Source organism: Protomyctophum parallelum, assembly GCF_964188405.1.
Source record: "Protomyctophum parallelum genome assembly, chromosome: 8".
Classification (NCBI taxonomy): Eukaryota; Metazoa; Chordata; class Actinopteri; order Myctophiformes; family Myctophidae; genus Protomyctophum; species Protomyctophum parallelum.
The window spans coordinates 19,056,565-19,068,745 of record NC_139703.1 but is presented as its reverse complement, the minus strand read 5'-3'; the positions used below and the strand labels follow the sequence as shown (position 1 = coordinate 19,068,745).

At 44.5% G+C, this 12,181-nt stretch overlaps 1 protein-coding gene across 1 annotated transcript in view; it reads right to left on the bottom strand.

The window, feature by feature from the left end:
• The window catches only part of LOC310863414 (copine-8-like), a gene marked incomplete at both ends in the record, with an annotated part of 239,759 nt that overhangs the window by 31,265 nt on the left and 196,313 nt on the right, over positions 1-12,181 (bottom strand). Inside the window, 2 exon segments of the mRNA XM_083771725.1 lie at positions 9,918-9,993; positions 11,699-11,740. Coding sequence (XP_083627851.1) covers positions 9,918-9,993; positions 11,699-11,740 — 118 coding nt within the window.

The following is a 12,181-nucleotide window of genomic DNA, read 5'->3' as shown; positions in this document are numbered from 1 at the left end:
TAAGATGGCCCGCTCTGACCTTACGACACTCCTTATTTGGGCATGACTGACACAGAACTCCATAAGCTGGCCTGTTCTGGCATCACAACACTCCATGTTTGGGCATGGCTGACACAGAACTCCATAAGCTGGCCTGTTCTGGCATCACAACACTCCATATTTGGGCATGGCTGACACAGAACTCCATAAGCTGGCCCGCTCTGACCTCACGACACTCCATATTTGGGCATGGCTGACACAGAACTCCATAAGCTGGCCCGCTCTGACCTCACGACACTCCATATTTGGGCATGGCTGACACAGAACTCCATAAGCTGGCCCGCTCTGACCTCACAACACTCCATATTTGCGCATGGCTGACACAGAACTCCATAAGCTGGCCTGTTCTGGCATCACAACACTCCATATTTGGGCATGGCTGACACAGAACTCCATAAGATGGCCCGCTCTGACCTCACGACACTCCATATTTGGGCATGGCTGACACAGAACTCCATAAGCTGGCCTGTTCTGACCTCACAACACTCCATATTTGCGCATGGCTGACACAGAACTCCATAAGCTGGCCTGTGCTGGCATCCCGACACTCCATATTTGGTGATTGTCTGACCCATTATGTAGGAATAAAGAGACACATACAGAAATGTATAAAAGGGACAATAAAGGCATAATAGCTGGGGGCGGGGCATGCATTTCCAACTGTGGGTTTCTGAACTGTTATGGTGAAACAGCCCTCCTATGAGACACAGAAAGAGTAGAAAAAAATTGTGCCATTTTTTCATGATTATTAGTGAGGACCTATTATATGAAGATAGGTTGACAAGTGGTGAAGTGGTCCTTTAATTAACACTGAACACTGCCAACACCCTCCAGCCTCTCCTCTCCTCTCAGGCTCCCCCAAACACGTCTGAACCATCCTGTCAGTGCGTCTCCTTTGCCAAATGGAAATGGTGTTTTTAAACACTTCATGGCAGTCTGTTTTTTACATTTTTAATTAAATGTTTGTATACCATCCAAGGCTATCAAGAAGTTACCGTTGACCATACTTTCCATTCCCAAGTTGTTACATTAATGTTATCACTGTGGCTGTAAACTGGACAATGCTTAACCAGAGTATACTAACCCATTTAGACCTGCGGGGACGATTCTACAAAATGTCTTCTAAATCCTTTTTTTCTGAAAAACCCTATGTTTCTATGTCTAACGGGTAACGGGTCTCACCTCTGCACTTGCTTTGTTAACCGGCTACTTGGTACACAGTGAGTGAACTCAATACTCTGAACTTTTTCTATACTTTTTCCTCTCTTTATTATTCTTGTACTTGTCTTCTGTCTGTGTTTTTACTTACTTAGTCAAATTGTACCTTTGAAACTGGACAAAGGGATTAATTAGGACTGGCTAACTGCTATCAACTCAGCCATCAAACAGGCTCATTTGAACACTTTAGCCACGCCCTCAATTTCCAGGAAATAAACCTCCAACACTATATATAGTGGCCAGTTACAAAGGCGATTTGACTAACGGGTCTCACCTCTGCACTTGCTTTGTTAACCGGCTACTTGGTACACAGTGAGTGAACTCAATACTCCGAACCTTTTTCTATACTTTTTCCTCTCTTTATTATTCTTGTACTTGTCTTCTGTCTGTGTTTTTACTTACTTAGTCAAATTGTACCCTTCCAATCTCCTCTCTGTATCGTTCCAATTTCTCCGCTGTATCGTTCCAATTTCTCCGCTGTATCGTTCCAATTTCCAACCCAAAAAATCACACAGGCCGACTAATATAGCCTAGTGTCCAATCCAAAGACCTGGACACCCAGACACATCCAGACACATCGAAGGAGGCCGTCCTAGGGGTTCTGTATCAACTTATTTCCTACTTCCTATTATTATGTTATAATTACTAGTTGTACCTTATTATTATTGTACCTTATTATTATTATTATTATTACTTTATTATTATTATCTCTTATACCTGTTTAGAATGTGCTTTCCCACCGTCCCTATACTGTCCTCCTCATGTCGCCCTAGACACTACTTCTCCAGTCACAGAGATCCGTCAAATCTCATCTATCCAGCTCGTTCACCCAGTCACCATATTGTGGTGGAGGGAGGACTATGGAACTGCCACGCAGCTACCAAAAAGAATATGCCTGAATTCATTTCAGGCCACGCCTCCCTCAAGTCTCTGCATTTCCTTGCTCTGACTGAAACCTGGATCACCCCAGATAACACTGCAACTCCCGCCGCGCTCTCTGTTTCACACAACTTCACCCACACCCCTCGCCAAACAGGCACAGGGGGGGGTACAGGGCTACTAACATCCCCCAAATGGAATTTCCGTGTCTTAAATCTCTCTCACCTTTCTCTGTCCACATGTGAATTTCATGCTATCTCAATATCACAGCCAGTCCCCCTCATCCTCATTGTGCTATATCGCCCTCCTGGAACTCTCGGGAACTTCCTGGAAGAACTAGACTCTCTGATCAGCTCGTTTCCGGAAGATGGCACCCCTCTGATTCTACTGGGTGACTTCAACCTTCCTACCGCAGAGAAGTATCTTCCCGTTACATCCCTTCTGGCCTCATTTGACCTCTCCCTATCTCCCTCCCCTCCCACTCACAGGGCTGGTAATGTTTTGGACCTTGTGTTCTCCAGAGCCTGCTCTCCCTCCACACTCTCTGTTACCCCCTTAAGTAGGTCTGACCACCACTTCATAACCTTCTCCCTCTCTCTCTCCACCCTCCCGCCTAAACATACTAACCCCCCGAACGTCACCTCCCGACGCAATCTCAAATCCCTAAACCCCTCCTCCCTCTCATCCTCTATTCTCTCCTCTCTACCCTCCCTGGAGTCATTCCTCTCCCTCTCACCTGACACTGCAACCTCATCCTTCCTCTCCTCTATCTCATCTGCATTCGACCAACACTGCCCGCTCTCATCCAGGCCAGCTCGCTCATGTCCACCGGCTCCCTGGCTATCTGAAACTCTCAGATCTGAACGAACACCTCTAAGGGCAGCCGAAAGAAAGTGGTACAAGTCAAAGCTACCAGATGACCTTTCACACTTTCACTCACTCCTCTCTGCCTTTGCCCACTCACTAACCACTGCTAAAACCTCCTTCTACCACACCAAAATCCAATCCTGTACTTCTAACCCAAGGAAGCTCTTCTCCACTTTCACCTCCCTCCTTAAACCCCCTCCCCCCACTCAACCCTCATCCCTCACTGCTGATGTTTTTGTCAACTACTTCGAGAAGAAGGTTGATGATATCAGCAGCTCCTTTCCTCCCCTCCCACATAAAGTGGCATCTGACTCAACCAACACCAACCCCAACATACCATGCATGTCCTCCTTCTCTCCTCTTTCACCAGACGAGGTTCTACAACTAGTAACATCCTCTAGACCTACCACTTGTCCTCTTGACCCTGTCCCGTCTCCAATCTTCCAGACCATCGCACCTGATCTGCTCCCCTTCATCACCTCCATCATCAACACCTCAGTAACCTCAGGCTGCGTCCCATCTGCCCTCAAGTCAGCCAGAGTAACACCACTCCTCAAAAAACCAACCCTTGACCCCTCAGATGTCAAGAACTACAGACCGGTATCACTCCTTTCATTTATTTCTAAAACCATTGAACGTGTCGTCTCCAACCAGCTCTCTCTCCATCTCTCACAGAACAACCTGCTGGATCCCAACCAGTCCGGATTCAAGAAGGCCCACTCCACAGAAACTGCCCTGCTGGCAGTCACAGAAGCACTACATGCTGCCCAAGCTGCTTCCCACTCTGCAGTACTGATTCTCCTAGACCTATCAGCAGCATTTGACACAGTGAACCACCAGCTGCTCCTAGAAACCCTAGCGGAGCTAGGCATCGGTGGAACGGCACTAAAGTGGTTCTCCTCCTACCTCACCGATCGGACCTACCAGGTTTCCTGGAAAGGTCTGCTATCATCCCCCCGAACCCTCCAAACTGGGGTCCCACAGGGATCTGTACTTGGTCCCCTCCTTTTCTCACTGTACACTAAATCCCTTGGCACTATCATCTCTGCTCACAATATATCCTATCACTGCTACGCCGATGACACACAACTGTTCCTATCCTTCCCCCCCTCTGCCACTCAGGTGGAAGAGCGCATCACTGCATGCCTGGCTGACATATCACAGTGGATGTCCTCCAACCACCTCAAGCTGAACCCAGACAAGACTGAGCTTCTCTTCTTCCCAGCTAAGTCCTGCCCTATGCAGGAGCTAACTATTTCCGTAGACAAGGCCCTGGTAACGTCTGTCCCAACAGCCAGGAATCTTGGTGTTGTCCTGGACAGTCAGCTCTCGTTCAAAGCTCACATCACAGCTGTCACTCGATCATGTAGGTTCACACTCTATAACATACGACGAATTAGACCGTTCCTCACCCAGGAATCAGCCCAGCTCCTAATCCAGACAACAGTCTTGTCAAAACTCGACTATTGCAACTCCCTCCTTACTGGCCTACCAGCATGTGCACTTAAGCCTCTCCAGCTGATCCAAAATGCAGCAGCTCGCTTGGTCTTCAACCAGCCAAAATTCTCACATGTCTCCCCCCTGCTCCGCTCCCTCCACTGGCTCCCGGTCGCTGCCCGCACAGAATACAAAACTCTGATGCTGGCATTCAAAGCAACCAAAGGTATGGCTCCCCCATATCTTACAAGTATGATTGAACCCTACAAACCCTCCCGCGCACTCAGATCAGCCAACGCAGGGAAACTGGAAGTACCCTCACTAAAAACGCCGGGACAACGCTCCACACGTCCCAAACTCTTCTCCCTTCTGGCTCCAAAACTGTGGAATGCACTTCCCATTGCAGTCAGAACTGCAGCATCACTCCCAATCTTCCGCCGTAGCCTGAAAACCCACCTTTTCAGACTCCATCATGGCCCATAGCACTTACCCTAACCCCTTAGATAGAATTTCTGTTGGCTTAGATAGCATTTGACTTAGACTTATAGCATGTTATGTAGACAGCACTATAATTGTATTGTATATAGTCATAGCACGCCATAGTACATATGTATAGCATAGTAGTGAATATGTATAGTTTATTATGTATAGTGTATGTATAGTTTCATCATATAGATATTCCACTGTTACCTTCTTAGCTTACGCATGTTTCATGATAAATGCTTTTATGTGATGTATTCCCATGCTTTTGTTCTTGCCTAAATGTAAGTCGCTCTGGATTAAGAGCGTCTGCTAAATGCCTAAATTGTAAATTGTAAATTGTATGTCCGCGCTGAAAGAATATTCAAACATTTGCGCTACATTTTCAAGATTTAAAAAAATAGCAGACCTATACAAGCTCATAGCGCGCCACTCGGTGGCCACTATGTCCATTTCGCCTCAGGGTTTTCCTCTCTATTAATAATATATACTCTAAAGTGCTAAACGCATTCTTAATTAACACAATGAGCGCCGGGAGTTCTTATAGGAGCTAGCAGGGTCCCGAGCCAATGTCGCTACAGATAAATGCATGTTGGGAGAGCATGATATTATGCACAGCACACATCGTTGTTACATGGAAGCACCATTACGGTAAGTTTGATGGGTGAGAATTAACCCATTTTAGGCTGGAACCCATTTTGGTGTTTAAAACATTATGTTATAATTTAGCTATTGAAAAATAGCAGATCTACAAGATAAAATGTGGCACACATCTTTGAATATATATTTCAGAGAGAACATTTTTAACTAAAATATTGGCTTCTGCAGGTCCCTGGAACTACATATTTTGAGATGGGGGGGGGGGGGGGGGTCCGTGTGGCCCAATAGAAATAATTCTGGGGGTCCTTGACATGAAAAAGGTTGAGCCCCGCTGACATAGAAACATGGGTTTTTCAGAAAAAGGTTAGGATTTAGAAGTCATTTTTTAATCGACTTCAGTCCAAAATGGGTTAATGACATTCACTCTATCAGTCACACATAAATATAGCACATTATGTGTGAGTATATTCCATTAGGCAGGCCGAGGGGGGGGGGGGGTACAAGAACAACCCTGTACCGAGACAAAAGATGTCTGCACAAAATTACTTCAATTCTCTGCGGTGTGATATAGGCATGAAAGTGGCAGCACTTAATTTCCAGCTCCGCGACAAAGACGGAGTTTCTTATTAATTATTAAAATACGGTAAATTAAAACACATACAACAAAAGGTGGGAATGTCGCATTACGCGCGGTGGAACACTGGATTAAACACTTAGCGGCCGTCAAAACTGTTAATAAGGATACATATTTGAGAACATTTGAGCATGACATCTTCAGCTTATCTAAAATCTAAAGAAAATATCTCAAATCCGTCACTTAGCGCAATGTCTTAAACGGGAGCAAATGGCCGATAATCCTTAGATAAAAAAAACCCTTTTTTAAATACAAATCATAGGGATTAAATATTTGAATCCACACTAAGACTAATTCGCATGAGAGAGACTTGAGGTATTGCCTCGCATGTTAGAAATATTATAAGATATTTTCTCTAATAATTCTAAATCCCCCGTAAAGGCTCATACATAGTCTGGATTTACGGTGGTGGGGTGACCACCGAACTACAACATGACGTCACGAGCCGCGGTGAAGAGCAAACCACCGCCACCGCTCCAGCCCTTCTCTCTGTTTTTACTCACCACCACTCAACGTTATTTCAGCTCCGGTGGTCAGCTCACCACCGGAGCGGTGGTCACCTCGCCACCGAAAATCCAGACTATGAATAGGCCTTAAGGCTCTTCCCATTTCCCACTTAACCCATTCTGGCTGGGAACCCCTTTTGGTGTTTCAAAGCATTATGTTATACTTATAGCTATTGGAAAATAGCAGATATACAAGCTCATAGCGCGGCACCGAGTGGAAAGGAAAGAAAGGAAAGTTCCCTTGTTTACCCAGGGTAACTGGACTAAGGAAAGGAAAGGTACTATGTTTACCCAGGGTAACTGGACTAAGGAAAGGAAAGGTACTATGTTTACCCAGGGTAACTGGACTAAGGAAAGGAAAGGTACTATGTTTACCCAGGGTAACTGGACTAAGGAAAGGAAAGGTACTATATGTTTACCCAGGGTAACTGGACTAAGGAAAGGAAAGGTACTATGTTTACCCAGGGTAACTGGACTAAGCTCAAGAACTTGTTTACAGCCAGGCCCTGCTCATAGAACATTTCATGGTAGAGGTTCAATGCCTTGTCCAAGGGCACTTCAGCGGTGGTAATTTTAACGTGCCGGTCTGGAGATACGAACTAGCGACCTTCCGATATCAAGACCGCTCTGCAAACCGTTCGGCCGTGCTGTGAGCTTGTAGATCTGCTCTTTTTTGAAAAAAAAATCTTTTTCAGATAGGGGTCGGCGGCCAAATACATATAATTTTTGGGGTCCTTGACATGAAATATTGAGCACCACTGATACAGAAACATGAGGTATTTTGGTTTGAATTTGTAGAATCGTCCTCAGGTGAAAATGTCTTAATGGTATATTGCAAATGAATATGATCATAAGTGTGGCTGCACCCATGTTGTGGGCACCTCAGGCAAAAATAAGATTAGGGATTTCACGACTTGAACAGGCAACGTTACGTGTTAACACCTATACTGTAACTGTGTGTGTAAATGCACACAACAAAATGCCCTTTTCAAACAAAAGGGAATTAGTAATGCATGGAATAAATTGTTGTAGGTGTGTGTGTGTGTGTGTGTGTGTGTGTGTGTGTGTGTGTGTGTGTGTGTGTGTAAGACTGGGGAGTTTTTATCATCCGGTTTTTAATAAACGTGGTTGTTGTGTGATGAAGGGCCAAGACATGCACGCGCAAACACGCAAACACACACACACACACACACACACACACACACACGCACACACACACACACACACACGCGCGCGCGCAAGCAGACACACATGTACGCACCTACGCACGCAAGCAAGCAAGCACACACGCATGGATGGACGCACCTATGCACGCATGCACACAAGCACACACGCATGGACGCACCTATGCACGCATGCACACAAGCACACACGCATGGACGCACCTATGCACGCATGCACACAAGCACACATGCATTGACGGACCTACGCACGCCTGCACACAAGCATGACAAAAACCGACAAAAAGCGCTGCGACGCGTTGTGAGATTGTATATCTGCTATTTTCAGCATGCAACCAAAGTGTAAAATATGTCATTACAACGACATCAAGGCCTGTCAAAACACACTTTAGTCGACTAAATCAACTGTAGATTTAGTCGACTAAAATCGTATGACATTTAGTCGACTAAAACTAGACTAAACACTAGAACATTCCAGGTGACTAAAATGTGACCAAGTGAAAACTATTAGACTATGACTAAAACTAAAATAGAAATTTGCTGCCAAAAACAACACTGTTTTTCACTGACAAAAACTAAATAGAAACTAAGTGAAAACGAAGCTATATGATGACTAAAACTAAGACTAGATATACTGACAATTTCGTCAATAAATAAAAAACTTAAATTTAATGTTATAGGAATGGACTATTCTATAGTGACAGTCTGGAGCAAGGAGGAGTCCTGAGTACAACTATAAAGCCTCCTAGCCACTTCCGTTTCGCGTACATTTATTTATCCTAATATAAATATAAAACATCTAAGCATAATATAGCTCACTGCTTAGCAGAAAAGGGAAATAAATAAAAAGATAAGCTCTAAAGATATTTTAAAATATATTTTCGTGAACGGAAATGGCAGCTTCCTTACTCGGATGTCGGGGAGCTGTAGTTCCAGATTTTAGCATTCGGAGATTGTGGAATAGTTGTCTGGCTACGTGAGACTCTCCCCCCCTCCCCTCCCCTCCCCTCCCCTCGCCCCTTCTGACATTTAGAAGGCATTTGTAGAATCGCCCCTCGGGTCAAATGGGTTAAAGTAGAACGCTGATGGCAGGAGTGTATAATATAGAAATGTCACAGGTGTCAGAAAAGGCATTATCTTTAGTACAGATCTCAGCAGCTCTCTCTCTCAGTGTTCACACAGTAGGCTACAGATCTATCTCAGTGTTCACACAGTAGGCTACAGATCTCTCTCAGTGTTCACACAGTAGGCTACAGATCTCTCTCAGGGTTCACACAGTAGGCTACAGATCTCTCTCAGGGTTCACACAGTAGACTACAGATCTCTCTCAGTGTTCACACAGTAGACTACAGATCTCTCTCAGGGTTCACACAGTAGGCTACAGATCTCTCTCAGTGTTCACACAGTAGGCTACAGATCTCTCTCAGTGTTCACACAGTAGACTACAGATCTCTCTCAGTGTTCACACAGTAGGCTACAGATCTCTCTCAGTGTTCACACAGTAAGCTACAGATCTCTCTCAGTGTTCACACAGTAGGCTACAGATCTCAGCAACACTCTCAGTGTTCACACAGTAGACTACAGATCTCTCTCAGTGTTCACACAGTAGACTACAGATCTCTCTCAGGGTTCACACAGTAGGCTACAGATCTCTCTCAGGGTTCACACAGTAGGCTACAGATCTCTCTCAGGGTTCACACAGTAGGCTACAGATCTCTCAGTGTTCACACAGTAGGCTACAGATCTCTCAGTGTTCACACAGTAGGCTACAGATCTTTCTCAGTGTTCACACAGTAGGCTACAGATCTCTCTCAGTGTTCACACAGTAGGCTACAGATCTTTCTCAGTGTTCACACAGTAGGCTACAGATCTCTCTCAGTGTTCACACAGTAGGTTACAGATCTTTCTCAGGGTTCACACAGTAGGCTACAGATCTCAGCAGCTCTATCTCAGGGTTCACACAGTAGGCTACAGATCTCTCTCAGGGTTCACACAGTGGGCTACAGATCTCAGCAGCTCTCTCTCAGCGTTCAAACGTAGCACAGAAACAGATCTCAGGGAATCTGCTATTCTCACCTCGTAGACGTTGAACTGGCTCTGGCCTCGCGCCAGCTCTCTGTAGCTGGTCGTAAACTCCCCGATGAAGTCGTGGCTGCGACGAACGGTAGAAGAAAAAAAGAGTACAGTAACGGATGTACAGTAACAGTGTACAGTAACAGTGCTATATTGAACACCCTTCACAATTTACAATTCAGGCATTTATCAGATGCTCTTAATCCAGAGCGATTTACATTAAGCAAGAACAGAGAATAAAAAAGCATGGCAATACATCACATACATACGAAGTAGATATCATGAATCATACGTATAAGATAAGAGCGTAACAGTGGGAAATATATGTAATGAAACTATATATATATATATATATATATATATATAGTATAGTATGTATAAACTGTATAAACTGCAGGTTGCCTATAATAATTGCATGCATATATTATGAAGCGGAAGAGGGGTCAGAGCGGTACGAAGGAAGTGAAATGGAGGAACACATGGAGGAAAAATATCAGTCGTTCTTCGATCTTTCAAAAATAGCAGACCTACAAGCTGTGGCGCGCTATGAGCTTGTAGATCTGCTATTTTTCAATAGCTAAAGCATGACATGATGCTAACACCAAAATGTGTTCCCGTTCAGAATGGGTTAATGTGTTCTTCGATCATCTCGATCTAGCGTGTGTGAAAGAACAGAACGTTCTCTGTAATTGCACGGTGAAACTCAATGTCCTACTTATTTTTTATTTATTTTTAACCAATTTTTCACCCCTGTGTCAATCATCTAATGTGATCCTGGGCTCTGCACACCCTCCACCAACCTAGTCCCCATATATGGGGGACATGGGGAGACCAACCTAGTCCCCATATATGGGGGACATGGGGAGACCAACCTAGTCCCCATATATGGGGGACATGGGGAGACCAACCTAGTCCCCATATATGGGGGACAAGGGGAGAGCAACCTAGTCCCCATATATGGGGGACAAGGGGAGAGCAACCTAGTCCCCATATATGGAGGACAAGGGGAGAGCAACGGACTTGAACTCATGCTTCCTTCATGCCTGAGTGTCCAAGTTGCTCCTTTACACCTGACAGGGGGGAGTTTCCCTGGTTGGACGTAGCGCGTGGAAGGAGATGACATGTTTTACCTTGATGCGTTATATTTACTTTTGTGTGTTCGTTGTTGTATTGTTTATTTCTGTTTTTTGTGCAGTCTGTGTTTTTATTTCTTTACTGCACAGCTGCCCCCCTTTGCCAACTTGTAGATTTATGTACTGTTCTTTATGAACTTTTAATCTGTTTAAACCAATCACCTCTTCCTACAGGAAAGGATTCAAAATAAGCCAGCTGGCTTCTTCCCTTCCTTGCATTGTATTTTTGTTCTTTGATATGTTATTGTCTATTTTTTGTTCTACATGCTAAATAAATACACCTAAAAAAAACCTAACACGTTATTCCAACCAGTTTCCCCCCCCCCCCCCCCCCCATCTATCTCCCCATTTCCTGTCAGCCCACTGTCTGTCCCTCCTCTATAAAAAAATATAAAATAAATAAAGGTGAAACATTTAAATGTGTGTGTCCACAGTTCCATGCTGTATTGATGTCGGTACCATTAGGAGAGACAACAGGCAAACATAGATCAAAATAACACTTATTCTAGATTCTCTAAAGAGTTCTTGTAAATGACGTAATGCAGATGTCCTGTGTGTGTGTGTGTGTGTGTGTGTGTGTGTGTGTGTGTGTGTGTGTGTGTGTGTGTGTGTGTGTGTGTGTGCGTGTGTGTGTGTGCGTGAAACACTTACCTTCCATCTCGGTCCCAGTCGTAAACCTCCACCTTGATCGTTCTGCACACACACACACACACACACACACACACACACACACACACACACACACACACACACACACACACACACACTGAGGTTAAAGGGGGTACAGTACAGTGCAGCACCGCAGGGCATATACAAATCTCATCTCATTCGTTTTTAATGCTTTCCTATTATTCACACAGAGAGAGAGAGAGAGAGAGAAAGAGAGAGAGATGGTATCACCTTCTACCATTTGCGAGACGTTTTAATCTCAATACGAGTCAATGAGGATTTGAGTGCAGACTTTATACTTGATTAAATGACCTTAGTTAACCTTTATGGTGTCGTTTAAAGTCTTTATTTTAATACGTTCAGTAAGTCCCATTAATCTGTTTAAATGAATGATGAATTAAGGTATAATTGTGTTTCTATAGGCTTCCTACTGTTTCCACCGAGGGGAAGACACGCCCCCTTGCT